The following is a 16,268-nucleotide window of genomic DNA, read 5'->3' on the forward strand; positions in this document are numbered from 1 at the left end:
TATTAAGAGCACTGGTTGTTCTCCCAGAGAACCTGGGTTCAATTCCCAGGACCCACATGACTACTTACAACCTCTATAACTCTGGTTCCAGAGCCTCTGATGCCCTCTTCTTAACCTCCATGGGCATGAGGCATACACATTGTACACAGACGGGCATGTAGGCAAAATACCCATACAGGTCAAGTAAAATAAAATAATTAAAAAAAATACAAACGGTCATCCTATTAAAAGGTGATTGGCTTCACTCAGAATCACTTCAACAGTGCTGAACAAGATGGTGCATCTGCTAATAGCTTTAGTTCTGATGATCACAGCAAAGTGTAGAGCAAAACATGCATCCCATAATATATAACTGTAATGCTGTACCTCAGCAGATACTTGTCAGAAGTGATTCTCATCTACTTGTAGACAAAATCTTAAAGTAATGTCATAATTGGCTAGCTGAAATGTGTGTGTGTGTGTGTGTGTGTGTGTGTGTGTGTGTGTATGGGGGGGGGGGTGCTACTGGCCTGTGTGCCGAGTAAGAGGCAAATCAGTACAGCGCTCTTGAAGAGGAACAGGGCTCTTGAGCCCCATGTAGGCAGCCTACCCAGTAGTTCTGCTTCTAGGGACTTAGATCTGGGATACAGCCACATAACATTCAGCAGATCCTCAGGGAATCATGAAAACATCCCCATCAGCACAGATATCCACTCATAGACTGTGGTGTGTACGCATTAGAATTCTATTTGGGACTGAAAAATGATGGGCTAAAGATTTGGAAGGGTGAAAATGAAGAGTTATTGCGGATTATTGAGAACAGCCACCTAGCATAGAATCTTTAAAAGTTATAAACACGTGAAACACTAAATGTGGTGCTGTAATCTTTGGGGTATTTTTAATGTGGACATTTCATGCTGTCGTGATACACACCGTATTTCTGGTAAGAGATTGTCTGAATGATAGAGGAGGCCAGGCCCAAAGACTAGAAAAGAGTCTGGAGTATCCGAGCAAGAGGCTGGGTTAGGAAGCTGGCCTATGAGATTCTGGGCTCCACTCCTAGAACCATAATTCCATAATTTAAAAAATAAATTCTTTTGAGTGAATTAAAGAATGAGAGGGTCAGCAGCTTTGAGAGATTTCTTTTTTAAATCTTTTTGTTTAACTACCTGAATTGTTTACATTTTTCTTTGTCGTGTGCCCGGAATTGCTTCTGTAATATAATTCAAAGCTATAGAAATGTGTGGTGTGGGAGAGCCCTGTGGTCAGTGTTTGCCACATCATAGCCCCACAGAAGGGAATGTGACAGTATTTTCGTTGGTGACCCTTGAACCATGCTGGACCTGACACCCATAGATCCTGGTCATTTCTTTTTAATTTAAAACAATTTTTTAAATTAACATTCATTTTTTTATATATGATAAATTGTCTGCCTCTTAGGCCTCTTCTCTTTTCCAGATTGTCCTCCTACTTTCATATCTCTCACACATATGTAATGTATGTCCAGCACCTGGCAGAAAACATGCAATATTTATTTTTTTTGAGTCTTATGCATTTTGCTGAACAGAATGATCTATTTCTATCCATTTTCTGTCAAATTATATTTTTCCTCTCTATGAATCAACTCCATTGTGTATATAACCACATTTTTATTTTTAAAGACTTATTATTTGTGTGTGTGTGTCTGTTTGTGTGCATGCACCATGTTTGTGCATGTGTCCACAAAGGCCAGGGGTCTTTGCATGCCCTGGAACTGGAGACGCAGGCAATTTTGAACCATGTGAAATAGATGCTGGGTATTGAACCTTGGTCCTCTGCAAGAGCAGTAAGTGCTCTGAACCACTGAGCCATTTCTTCGGCCACCACCTTTCTCCACTCATCCGCCGATGAGCATGAAGGCTGATTCCACACCTCCACTGCTGTAACTACTGTGGCAGGAAATGTGGATGTGCCTGTATTTCTGTGGTAGGCTGATCTAGATCCCTACGGATATGTTCTTGGTGGAATCGAACTTGGCCACACGTAGTTCTACTTTACTTTAATGAGGAACCTCCATACTGGTTTTCATAGTGGAGAGTCATTTGCATTCACACCACCAGTGTGTCATTGCCCTTCCTGGCCTCATCCTCGCCAGCCATTTGTTGTTTATTTTCTTAATGACGCCCATTATAAGTGACTGCAATAAAATAGTGATGTACTTTCAATCTGCATTTCCATGATGGCTAAGGATATTAAACACTCCTTCGTATGTTTTATTGATCCTAACATGGGCCATTTTTGGTCTCTGGATTCTTTTCAGAATACAAAGCTCTGGCTTAAACCTTCTCTCCAGAGCTGTTAGCATTTCATTTTGCCCACCGTCCCTGCCAACCTCGCTCAAAGGGAGCACTGGGAGTCATTGCTCTTTGGCTTTCTGAGTTTAGTCATGCTCAGCCTATAGCGACGCCTAAGAAAAGCTGTCATCTAATTTGGATGCCAAAATATGCACTTGCATGTTCTTTTCATTCAAAGAAGGTCTTTGGAATTCCAGTACGATTTTTATTTTATTTTAATTTTAAGATTATAACTACATTTCCTTTCCTCCCTCCCCATTCTCCTTTATGGCCTTCCCCCCACCTCCACCCCCCCCCCACACACACACACTAATTTGTTATTGCATATATACATTCCCAAGTAAAACCCACTCAGTTCCTATAATGTTACATGTATGTATGTTTTCAGGGCTGACCACTTGGACTGGACAGCCACTTGATCTGCTCTTCCCCGTGGACGACTACCTCTACCACTCCTAGCTTTTCTCAGTTGCTTGCAGTTCTTTGTATAGGGTTGAGGCCTCATGGGCTTTTTCCCATCCACTTTGGCACGCCCATTGGTGGTGTTCTTGTTGGACAGTCACCTTGGGGGAGAATTTATGGGTGTAGCTTCTGACATTGCTAAGAGATACAATCTCACTGCAAGCTCCCTGATCTGCCTCTTCCAGTCTTTCTGGCTTCTCTTCTGCAGTGCTCCCTAGCTAGCTCTCATGGTACTAGAAAGTTCCCATGCAAGCTTTCAAGGAGGGAAGCAAGCAAAGTCCTCCCCAACTGTGGTGCCTGTGAACCATGCCAAAGACCAGCATGGCATGATAACCCTACGGGTGAAGTAGAGCCATGTACAACTTGGGGTAACCAACAGCTCTCTGATTGGACTTAAGACCTGTTCCATAAGGAGGAAATGATCCCTGGTACTAGAACTCAAACTAATTACTCAGTATCAGTGAAGTCATAGTTATTGGAGGGGAATCTCCATTCAGAATACCTTTAAGAGGCTAGTCACAACTTCTTCTCTGGCTCATGACATCACAGAAGACCACAAGGGCTCAACATGTCATTGCTGCCTGTGAATTCATAAGATAGTACTCTCAAAGGATTTGTATTTGTGTGTATAGGGTGTCACGGTTGTGGACCTTTTGGAACCAACTCCTGGCACTACACTCTTCAATTATTTTAAGGTTCTTTACTAAAACCGTCATGGGCAAACAATAGAGTGTGCAGAACATAGCAGAGTGTGGACCCAAATGAGCATATGTATCCCTATGGAGCATATTTTCTACAAGAAATAATTCGATGATTAGATTAAATGGCCTTCCTTTGCTTCTGAGCATCATTTGTGGAAACCGAGCTGGATGGATTGGTATTCACTGCCCTAATAAGTGTAACTGTTTTAATATCACAAAGTAATAGGCCATGAAAATGAAGAATACGAACGGGACACATTTTAAGTCAGCTGTTGCTTGTGAGTTGTTAAGTGATGTATATAATGAAAATATGGTTTGACTAAAATGATTAAAGTCTATAGTTACTGAACATTTTTCCTACCTATGTTTTAAAAATAATTTAGGTCTTAACCCAGGAATGTATGAATTACACATAGTCTAACTCATGTAGGGTGAATGATCTAGCTATAGAGCAGTAGTTCTCGACCTTCCTAATGTTGTGAGCCTTTAATACAGGTCCTCATGTTGTGACCCCCCCCCACCATAAAATTATTTCATTCCTACGTCATAACTGTAATCTTACTAGTGGTATCAATCATAATGTAAAAATCTGATATAGGATATCTGATTCGTGACCCACAGGAAAGGGTCATTCAACACGCCCCTCCCAAGGGGGGTGAGAACTGTTGTTTTAGAGGAAGGCAGACATTGATATGTGTGGGCATCTGTAGAGGAGAATTGTGATCACACATGAGAGATGATGTAACCCCCTTCCCCATGGTTCTGCTTTCTGTGGCCTCAGGCAGCCGCAGTGAACTTTCAATATTAAATTTAAATATAGACTTTAAATACCAAGAAACATTACATGGAAGTCCCAGAGGTAAACGGTTTGTAGCTTCTTCACTGGCCCTTGAAGGAGGAGGATGAAGTGGCTGCCATTCTGCCATATCCTGCCAGAGCATCAGTCTGTGTTTCCTGTCCATTAATCTCTTCCTAGTCATGTCCCTCTGCGGATCGCTGTCTGAAGCATCATCAGGCATAGAGTTAAGTGTCTTGTCTTTTCCTGAAAAAATGGCCCCAGTTTGGAGAAGACAAAGAAAAGCTGAAAAATGTTTCCTTTTAGTGAGAGGGTGTTAAGTTCTCTGTTTACTAAAGCAATAAAAAAGTTATCCACTACAGTAGATGTGGTGGTGGTGATGTTAGGCATCTTTTTGTTAACTGTGACAAATACCTGGGGAAACAGAAGCTTTATCTGGTCTCAAAGTTGCAGAGATTTCAGTCCATGGTCACTAGACCTCATCACTACAGGCCTATGGTACGGGCAACATCTTGGCAGAATCCTGGCAGAAGTATGTCAGAGGAAAGCTGTTCGATTCATGGTGGAGTGATGGGAGAGAGGAAGAGGAGAAGGAGGAGAAGAAAGGGAGAGGGGAGGGAAGGAGGAAGGGAAGGAGAATATGATTGGGAGAAAGAGGGGACCAGCAACAACATATTTACCCTTCAAAGTCACACCTCAAATGACCTGCTATTGCCCACCCATCTCTAAATAGCCCATTAAGCTATGATTCATCAATGAATAAATCTACTGATTAGACCCAAGTCTTTATGGCCCAGTCATTTCTCAGTAGTGACACCAACTCGAAACCAAGCCTTTTACATTTTACACATGCATCTTTTTAAAGAATACTTCATATCTCAACCCTGATTACATTAGTAATCTGTTCTGGTACCTAACTTATAAGTTAAACTATATTGTAATGTATGTATGAATATGGAAAAATCATAGCATAATACAATATTTGTTTTATTTGTGGTTTCAGGAACCCACTGGGAACTTGGAATACTTTGTTAAACAAGAACATTTCTCTATCTTATTTACCCAAGAGAGCCCCTGTGGGCAGGTGCGACTGAAAGTGCTGAGATGGCAAATATGTATTTGTTTGTGTTGCTAGGGAAGGCATTTCAGGTCCAACTGCCCTTTTGAGCTGACTTAGAAGTCAGAGGAGGGTGAATATGTAAAAGGGACATTGAGTTCATATACCCAAGATTGGAAAATCGAGTTTTAGAGTGAATTGGGCAAAGAAACAGAAAGCCAGGTATGTCCTAGGGAGGAGCTCTAAAGTCACCTGCAGACACGAGCAAGTTCTAAGATATGCCTCCTGCAGTCGTCTTGTTCGAGGGGAGTGGAGCAAGGTGTGGGCAACCGCATCTTTGAGGCTTCCCAGTTGATTTTCATATGCAGCCCCCAGTGAGAACGCTTCCTTCTCTGATCTAAGGGAATGTAAAGGAAAAGTGTGAGAAGCATTGTCGGAACCGAGTGTCCGTGCCTGGGGGGTGCCCTGATCTGTGTGGCCTCTATGAACTGACACTAGGAATTCAGACCTGTAAAACTCATCTCACTCTACATAATTTTCTTACGAAGAAATAGGTTAGCAAAAATTTCCAGCCCAAACAATGATTATTTCAGAGAAAAGCCCTCACTTATATCTTGCTGTGTTGATGAGATTCCTGCCCACTGGATTCCATAGTAACATTTAGAATGTGTTAAGTAGGGAGGACCAGCTCAGCTCCAGTATTCACTCTCTAACTAAAGGGAGCTAAAAGGGAAAGGTTTAAATGAGCGTCACCTTTACAGTACATTTAGGAAGCTATACGAATGTGCAGCCTTTCATTAAAATGCCTCTGTTCAGACTCAAAATTACTTAGCAGTTGGAGCTAACAGTCGAAGAACCAATTTCCTGATAACATCCCCCCTCTCCTAGGATAAAAGGGAAGTTCTTTGTATCTAATTATGTTAAGGAATTGAAATCCCTTCCTGTCAGATAGAAAAATAATAATAACTTGTACACAAGGCCGTATTCTTTAACTCAGGACTACCCAGATTCAGGGACTAATTAGTTATCTGAGATTAATAGCACTAATCAAGTTCCATGTAATTGCATGGAAGTTAGGAATATCTGTTCCTGTGACTGTGTTCTTGCCTCCCCTTCCTTGACCTTACTAACAGAGCTCAGGATCTTTAAACAAAGGGTGAAAGTAATCTCTTCTCTACTGCTGAGAGCATGCAGTACTGTAGAGGGGAGGAGACATACAGCCCCCAAACCAACTTTCTTCACCACTCTTACCATTCGCCAGTCTTTACCAGGGATCACCTTGAGATGTGACATCAATTCAGAGTAATAAGGAAGGGTCAATGGAAAGCTAAAACATTCTCAAGAGCCCATTACAGCATCTCTCCGAGGGATTCGTGTCAATGCCACCGCATTTCAAACACAGGACACAAATTCCAAAGGAATAGCTTTATGAAGCAGAGACAATAGACATCTGTGAGTCTCCTGACACTGAGTTGACCTCATACGGAGTCTCTCTTCCACTCCCTACATGTCTTCCACCCTATAACCTCATCACTCCCTGAAAAACATTACGTATGTGAGAATCAGAAGTCTGTTGTCAAACAGTATATTTACTGTAATTTACCATCATGGAGAGATTTTCATCTAAGTAATTTTAATGCATCTAAAGGCTTTGGTTTAGGTAAATGTTTTCTTCAAATGGCTACAGGTCCAGAATGGGTTTTGCAACGTAATCTGAAATGAGTAGAATTTGTATCTGCTTCTGTCAATAGGTTATTGTCCCAGTGTCTTGTTCATCTGCTATCTGTTCTCACAGGGAACTCAGTGTACTAAGCAGTAAGAACTTTAATTGAATTTGAAAACTAAAGCAACGTGTTTCAAGTTTACTGTGTAACAGGAGCCAAGCTAGGCACCCAGAAGTCAAACACCTCTATTGTGCATCCCCATATTTACCTGGAGTGGTGGTACTCGCCCTTCTTACTACTGTGTCCCTTTTGAGGAATACAGTCAGTTCTTCATATTGTGGTGACCCCAATGATAAAACTACCATTGTTGCTACTTCCTAGCTAGCTTTGCCGCTGTCCTGAATTATAATGTAAATATTTTTAGACATAGAGGTTTATCAGAGGGGACAGGGCCCCACAGGTTGAGAACCTCTGACTTAGAGCACATTGGCGTTTAGGACTGTGAATGTGCAAGAGGAAGACAGGGATGGAACATAATGTGTGAGTCACTGTACTCCCTGCAGGAGACAGAGCCGTTACAGTTATTACCTGAATCTTCATCTTTACGCTTTCAAAGTTTTCTTCTCTGTGTGGTTTTTGTTTTGTTTTGTTTTCTGTCAACTGCTTTGAAGGTCTGCAAACAAGTCAGCAACACTAAGTCACTAGGCGTTGCGTAACCTGAAGTAGAAAAAAAAAGTTATTCTTTCTCTCAATTATAGTAAGAAAACTCTAACAAAGTTATTAAACATTTAGGTGACACTAATACTGCTACCTTTGAGAGCGATGTCACATGCTCATGAATGTGAGGGCATTTAGATGCATTTCCAGCTGTCTGAAGTATTGCCACTGTAAGTCAGATAACTTGAAGCTACTCTGGGTGTCCAAGCCTTGCTCCCAATTCTGCTGCTCCCAAACCGTGCCCTTCCTCAGTCTTCCCCCATCTCAGCTAATAGCAGTGTCTGTCCATTTGCCTGGAATCGAAACCCTTTATTTATTTATTTTTAGCTTAAAAATGTTCTATCCGCTAAATTTTTTTTATTGAAGAAAAAGTTTTCAAATAATATACTTTGATCATGTTTTCCCCTCCCATAATTTCTCCCAGATCTGCCCTACCACTCTATCCACCAAACTCTGTGTTCTCTTTCTCTCTGAAAAAGAAACAAGTAAAACCAAAAACAAAACAACAGAAACCCAAGAAACACACAAAACCCTCAGAAAAATGAGAAAAAAAAATGACAAAAAAAAGCCCAAACAAAGCAAAAATGGGACAAAAAGATCTACAAAGATATCATGAGTTCATTCATTTTGTGTTGGTCAACTGCTCCCAGGCAACAGGGCCTACCCTGAAGTGTGATTATGCCCACTGAGACCCCACTGAAGAGAGCCTATTATCTTTCTTTGCCAGCAAGTATTGGTTACAGATAGCGTCTTGCTTAGGAGTGGGAGTTGAGTGCATTTCCCCTCTGGAGCCCTAGCTGGCTTTAACCAGTATCAGCCTCTGGTGTGCTGCCACAATCTCTTTGTGTTTGTATGTGCATCCTTTCTTTTGAATCTGGAAGAAACTGTTTCCTTGAAGTCACCTATCACCTCTGGCTTTTATAATTCCCTCTACCCCCACCCCTGCTTCTTTTCCACAGAGATCCCTGAGCCTGAGAGTGCAGGGCTTTAATGGAGACATCCCATTTAGGATGAGTGACCCAAAGTCTGTTGCTCCCTGCATACAGTCCAGCTGTGGGTCTCTGTGTTAGATCCCATCTACCGCAAGGAAGGGCTTCTCTGATGATATGATCTAAAGCACTGATTGTCTATCAGATGTATAATAAGCTAGTCTTGATTGCTCATCTCCCACCTTTATCCTGTGGTTTTCTAGCCAGTACCTCCCTAAGATCTGCAGTCGCTGCATCCAAACTGTTGTACTTCCCTTGTCTGTGTGGCCAGCATCCAGACAGATCAGATCTCCCTGCTCTTGCCTAGCCTGCTTGCAGTCCACTGTTACAGAACAGCTAGAAACATCTTATCATGTCCTTCCCTTCTGTGAAGTAGAGGATTAATAAACATTTCTTGCCTGACTTAGGCAGTGGGCAGTGGGTTCTGGCTAGGCCAGGTTTAGGCAGAGAAATCCCACATTATAAGAAAACCTTAATGCATTGTGAATAATCTGTGCTTGCCTTGAACACCCAAGGATATTGGTGTCCTTTATCCACGGGCCCACAGTTAGCACAGCATACCATTGTCAGCCAATCAAAGATAGTCCTTGGTTATTTAGGGTCTAAACAGCTGCCCAGGTTTAATTAATATTCCACAATTATATCTGGACAGGAGCCAGTGTCTCGGAGACAGGTGTCTAAGTAATAGGACACTCTCTGACTTTCCTTTACACATCACCTGTTATGGACTACTGGGATCCACTCGAAGTTTGCTGGCGACTTGAGCTCTGATTTTACAGGACTCCTTCTGTTGGAGGTTCCTATGTAAATCTTGCAAGTCCCCCACTTTATGCAGCCAGTCTTCCTGCAAGGAGACGCTAGATTTGGCGCTGTGCACTATAGTCTTAAGGTTGTGAAGCAGTGGCCACGTGTTGCTGAGGACCGGCGAAGCCTTCAAAAAACACCACACTGATTGTTATGGTGCAAAACATCACAGCTCATTTAAGGGGATCATCAAGTAATGAGAATTAGGATTCAAATGGGGGTGGGAGGTGGGGGACGCTTGCTCTTTGATCCACCAGGAGTTTCAAATGGCAGTGGTCATTAATTCTTGGATTCCCTCTGTCCTTAAAGAAAACTGAGGCGTCATAAACTGTCATTCTGTGAACAGATAGCTATTAAAAGCACATTAATAATCTATAGTGGGTAAAGCATATGCCTTTTAAAAAGATTTGCAGCTTGCTTCTCTGTGGCGAAGACGCAGGACTTCTTCATCCTAATTACAAAGCAATCAAACAATTTAATTAATCTGGAAATCACTTTCTTCACAATAACTGCCTCCAAAATGAGGCACCCCATGTCGTGCCGTTAGGTAACCGCAGCTCTGATACCCTGCTTGCGTCTTAGCCGTGCCTCCCTCTGCCTTATGGGGATCGTGGTGTTAATTACCTACCCAAGGCCTGACCATTGCTAAGGCTTACTGTATTGGGTTGGAGCATCAGCAGTGATGCTGGCAGTCCATAAAGTGTCCGAGCTCTCAAACATCCAAGAGCCAGCAAATCCCGGGAGCAGCAGGATGCGAGTTACAAGCAAGTGCCGCACATATGGGCAGAGAATTAACTGGCACCAGTTTCTACTCTCAGAGTCTCTCAGGTATTGCTTTGCAGATGGGTGGATGGATTCAGAGAGCAGCGTGCAAGGAGTGAAGGTCATGTGTAGGACTCCAGTTTCGATCTGTCTTGCTCTCTTCTCAGGAAGCGCCATTCATGCGTTCAACAGAGAGGACTTCATAGAGCATAAATGGCATGAACCCATCTACCCTAAACTCAGAGTTAGGACACTGTATAACAAAATAGTATTGCTGAGGCTCGAGAGACCAAAAAGTAGGACATTTTTGGTTTAAAGTAAAAATAAAACCTTCCACAATTGACCTCTCTAGCTCTAATGTGCTAATCTTACCATTTCTCCCCAAAGAAAGTTGAATTTTGTTCAGTGTCTAACAATCATCTGTACAGTGCACATTTACCCTTTCCTGTGTTGGTACCTGAGCCCCACCTACCCCTCAAGGTTCTCTATCAGCGGGTCATTCTGGCATGTTGTTCCTCCATTCTACCACAGTGCTGACACCAGGCAAGCTCTGGGCTCTGTCTTTTCCATGACGTGGTTCTCCTGTGTCACCAATCACTCTTGATTTACCGCAGAAGTTCTCTCTTGCCCTTGCACGTGCTGGTCCAGCTCCATCTCCTTTGGTGTACCCAAGCATCTCTAAAGCCTCCCACTACCTGGTACCGATGAGTGTAGTTCATGGGTCATTGGCTGCACCACTCTGAGTTTGCTATCGCCAGAGAGCTTATCTCTGAGACCACTTTAGTGTCCTCTCAGTTGTTTCCGATTCCCTGAGATCCCCATCCACCATCTTACTTGAAGCTTGCTGAACTGCCCTGCCATTGAGTCCCTGTCCTTCTGATATCTTACAATGCTTTAGAGAACTTTAGTGATAATATAGTTATAACAACAACACATAACACCATCTCAATTCTTTCTACGCCCCCACCCTCATCTTTTCCCCCAGCAAACGTCAGTCTTGTCAAAACCTAGATAGACTATATGTATAGCTATGATCACAAAACATTACACCACTTACTGGTGTATTATTGTCATCATAGTTTGTTGAAGTTCTCTCTGATGTTTTTGTTAATGTCCACACATTGACAAAAATGCTTGATACCATCTCTCAAAACAGTCTAGTTCTTAAACAACTCACAGACAGCTTTGTGAATGCTGTAGACATCTCAGTTCACCTTTTCAGCCTACATTTGAACAAATAGAGCTGCAGAGTTGTTAAGATACACAGATGGCCCCATAGACCTGAGGCTGAAGGTAAAGGAATCTAGGGTCTGCTTTTATGGCAGGGTGAGACCAAGTGAGAGGGGGAAAAAATGAAGTTTCGATCATACCTAGGTAGGCAGCCCAGGGAGCGAAGCTATAAGTCCAGGGATGGTTAATGGAGGCTTTGGCAATGGCAGCTTGGATTTCTTTGAAGGACAGAGTTAAATCAATCTTCTCAGTCTGTCTCTGGCTAGCTGTCTTCAAGCTTGAAGATCATCATGTGTGTTTAATAAAATGGCACTGGCTTCCTAGCGGCCGCCATTTTATGCTCATCTCCCAGCTCTCCTTTTCCCCCACTTTTGGTGTTTAATGAACTCTCTGTTTCCACTCCACATGAACCCTCAGCTTATGAGCTCTCTGTACAGAGAAGACAGGCTAGGGATCGGGCCAGATTCCCTTGGTATCTGTTATTTTCTTCCTGTGAATGAGGCAGAAAGGACTGTTGTCAGAATGTCTTGGCTTCAAGTAAGCAACTGTTTTTGTTACAACTAATAATTTACTGGTCGTTTGCTCTCCATGGTGTACAAGCAACATGAATATATTCCCAAACTTAAAACAAACAATAACAACAAAAAACCAACCCCAACCTCTATACAATGATTCCACGCATTATGCTACCCCCTTAGGAAGCAAGGGCTTTCAGCCATCTTGAAATTATTGAGCTCTTTCACAGAATGCAGAGGGTGACACACAAGCTAAATTAGGAGTGGGGGAAATGAATGCTGTTGAGAGAAATCAAAATAAGTTAATTTGCTGTGTAGATAAACAGACAGAATGAATCCTGGATTACTGGACGGCAAAAGCAAAATCCATTCCTCCAGGGGCCCCGGGAACAGCAGATGTAAAGACATGATAAATTTCACTGTGGCAGGGGGACTGCTCCTTGCCTGGCTCTCTATAAAGAAACGGCTTCTCAGCGCTTCCCCCGTTGAATGGCTTTGATTGTGCTGTCATAAAGTTAATAGCATCTGTTGAAGACAACACTATAAAATTTGCAACCTTAAGTTAATTGAAAATTTTCAGTGGAGATGTAGCCAGTGTAAGAAGTCCTCGAGGTAACACTAAACTTACAGTCCTTTAGGTGTTAGGCTGTTTCTTCTTTAGCACACTAATAACAAATCCTTTACCTCCTGCAGCTGGGCAGGACTCTGAGGAATGCCAGCATTCCTTACAGCTGGCTACAGTGGTCACTCTCACTGAGCCAGTGCCACAGCAGTGGTGGTACTATTGGGGATAAAAGGCATCTTCCCCGATCTATCTCTCCACTTTTCAAGAAACTACAGAGCTACTTTGCAGCCTTTTCTCACCTCCTTCCCGAAACCAGCTCCATTCCCAAGTGGTCCTCCCACAATGCAGCGCGTCTCATTAAATATGCAGGGGAAGCGGCGTGGTCTGGAGTGTCCTGAACTTGCCCTCGCCAGCTGCCTGCCAAGCCTTGTCAATGATCAGCAGCAGGTTGAGCAGGCTGATGGAGAAAGTAACAAGCCCCCAGGGAGCTGCCCTCCTTCCTGTGTGCAGTCCATGCTCCTTCTTGGCCTGTGCAGGACTCAAGGAGAGGCGAGTGCTGCCATCTCCCTGTAGCCATGGCTTTTAGAATCTTCTGCCTGGCCAGTCACATTCCAGCCGCTTAGAGACATGGGGCTTGCTGAAGACAATATTGGGGAGGGTTAATCCTGCCAGGTTCTTCCAGCCATGCTGATAGACCCTGAGACATTTTAGAAATAGGTCCAGATGGCTGGATTCTCCTTCATATTTTATGATTAGTCTTGACACAACTCTCTTTTAAATGTATACCTTGGAATCTAAGCCTCCCCCTTTCAAGACTTTTCTTTCTTTCTTTCATATCAAGGCTGCCTGCCACAAAATAAAAAGCACCTCCTAGGACAGCCTGAGCTTCCCTCCTACGTAAATGTTAGCTTCTGAAGACATAACACTGAACGTGTATGTACTCATTATTCTACAGACCAACATGTTTAGGTTATAGTGGTGACCGTGTGTATTCCCTTGCTTGGCTCACTTGGAAAGCTGTGCTGGAACTCAGTGTTCTCCCACCCCCACCCCCACCACAACCCCACCTCAACCGTTTCCCAGATCCCTGCTCGAGGCAAAGCTGAAACATTATTAGAGGAAATGCTATTTTGTAGAACTGTAAAGAAACTGATTACTGGAAAGAAGATTCTGGATATGGATAATGGTACAAAAACAAAATGAGGTTGCTCATTTCTCTTTCTCTCTCCACAGGAAATAGCCCTCAAGACAGTCCAAGGAATTTCTCCCCCAGTGCCTCAGCCCATTTCTCATTTGCGAGGAGGTAAGGATGGCCATTTGAGTGGGACATAAAGTGGTCCCTCGGGACGTCTCTGCTCGAGTCCCCCCCACCCCCAACCCCCATCCTCCTCCCACCTTCTCTTTCAGGGTTCTGTCTTGTGAGAGCCTTTTCATTATCACATAAAGCCTTCTGCAACCAAAGGACCTTGTTACATTGAACACACTGGCTTTAACTGTTTCATGATGACTTCTGTCGTAGCATTAGAGAGTTCTCCTGGTCCTTTGCTAAATGTGAGCCCCCGTGAAGGCAGGGAGGTCCTTCTCTCTGGGTTTTCTCCCATCTTTAGAGCAAGCATGATTCAGCCTGAACAGATTTTTACTGACTTTTTTTTTTTTTTTTTTTGAGATGTTGTTATGCAGGCACTATTCATCTGATGTCCTGGTTAAAGCTTTTGTTGTTATCATATGTTGTCCTTTTTGTAAAAGTGAGACTCTGGGATACAAAGTGTGAACTTGGGAACAATTGAATGACAGAGCTGAGAAGAAACAACTCTGTTTTTTTCCAGACAGGGTTTCTCTGTGTAGCCCTGGCTGTCCTGGAACTCACTCTGTAGACCAGGCTGGCCTCGAACTCAGAAATCTGCCTGCCTCTGCCTCCCGAGTGCTGGGATTAAAGGTGTGCACCACCATGCCCAGCTTTTCTTTTTTTTTTCTTTTTTTTTCTTTTTTTTCTTTTTTTTTCTTTTTTTTTTTCAGAAAGTAATTTTAAAGATTTCTTTAATGACACGTATTTGTTATAACTAGATGCTGGCATTAGAGGCATGCGCCAATATATCTGGAGCTCTTTTCTACTACTGTTATACTTAGAATTAGGCAGCAAATGCTTAGGCCTAGCTATGCCTCTGCTCCTAGGGAACTGAGTTAAGAGGAAGTGTCCTTACTTGATACCCTTAACATCCAAGCTTTTCCTGGGCTGGTCCCCTTGCTGTAGCCTCAGCCCTTTCTTCTGGATTCTGAATTAGTATGTTTTTCTCAGTCAAACATCCTTCTCTCTTCTCACATATGTGGCTTGCTTCCTCCACCCAGGAAAGACAGATTGCAAAATGCCCCTTCAGGTCTCCAAATATTCAGAATAAATTTAGTTTATGGTCTGGATGTCCCATTGATTTGTAAGAATTTCTCAGAGACTTAATTATACCCCAAAGTGAATTCAGATAGCATTTCCCAAACCATATAGATCTGTCTCAGAATACGTGCCTTTGTTCCTCCACACATCACTAATGAGCACACTTGTCAGCATGTGATCCATTTTATGTTCTGAAATCCTAAGAAAAGGAGTTTCAGAGCTCTGTATTGTAATTAAGATTCCAGCAGCATTTTCCAGAACTCTGTATGCTTAAGAGTCTACACTAAGTCCCAATCCAAGAGGAATGTTTGTTCTCTCATTGCCGCAGTCATTTCCCATCATATGCTCAAGGCCGCTCTGAATCCCACGCGGGCTGAGTTAGAAGGATGATTAAGATAGCATCTCAAAGAGCTTGCTGAGACCTACACCTGGATCTTCTCTGAGATCCAACTCTTTTTTTTTTTTTTAAATTAAGCTTTTCTTCTAAGTATTATACTGCAAAAGAAATGCAGAAGGTAACTGGCCCCAGAAATTGTGTGTCTGCCCAGTGACTGTTAGTTCCTGATGGTTCACTATTCCAAGTGGGGAGGAAAAACTTTGAAGGTCGATAAACAGAGTGCCCTCTGTAATCCAAAATGGAGTGTGGGTGCATTCCATTACCCCGAGTCATAAGTGCAAATCACATTGCAGTGTGTATGAAAACATGGCCTAAGCCACAGTCCCTTAATCCTGCCTGATTTATAAAAATGAAGAGCATCTGATCATTACGTGGGAGACTGAAGGACAGATGAATCTGGCTTCTGCGCTATGGAAAAAAAAAAAAAGGCACAACCTCCCAAGCATGTTAATTTTTGACAAATAAACCATAAACCGTGACAGGGGATTATCACTGGAGACCCTCGGTTCATGTTGCATGAACTACCAGCTGGGACTCCTTCCACACTCTTCAGAAACCATTAATTTTGATTAGAACCTGAGTGATTTGTGTTAAAATTTTCTTCAGGTAAATAGAACTTTGGGTACACTATAAGAATTCAGATCAGCACTTTCTACCTAACACCTGCCACTGCCTTACGTTTTAGAGGTGGACTTCCACTCAGGAAACAGACCGTTTGCCTGGGGTCTCCACTGCCTCCTGTTGGCTGTGTGTCACTGAGCCTTTAAGAAGTAATTTGAGGCTCTTAACATTTCATTATTTTATAATGTAGCCCAAAAGAGGAAATGGGGCTCCGTCTTTGAAATCATTCTGGGGTGAAGACACAAAGGTTAGGCTTATCTCTGACCTTCCTTGTTCAATATTCTCCCTGT

General features: G+C 42.8%; 1 protein-coding gene across 11 annotated transcripts in view; it reads left to right on the top strand.

The window, feature by feature from the left end:
- Mast4 (microtubule associated serine/threonine kinase family member 4) overlaps positions 1-16,268 on the top strand; it is a 593,693-nt gene that overhangs the window by 500,070 nt on the left and 77,355 nt on the right. For all 11 annotated transcript variants that reach the window (XM_085830879.1, XM_029468311.2, XM_085830875.1 and 8 more), the window contains one exon: positions 13,808-13,877. In XM_085830879.1, the coding sequence (XP_085687005.1) occupies positions 13,808-13,877 (70 nt within the window). The remainder of the gene's footprint in view (positions 1-13,807; positions 13,878-16,268) is intronic.

Source organism: Mus caroli, unplaced genomic scaffold (assembly GCF_978045245.1).
Source record: "Mus caroli unplaced genomic scaffold, Mus_caroli_1 scaffold_15, whole genome shotgun sequence".
NCBI lineage: Eukaryota > Metazoa > Chordata > Mammalia > Rodentia > Muridae > Mus > Mus caroli.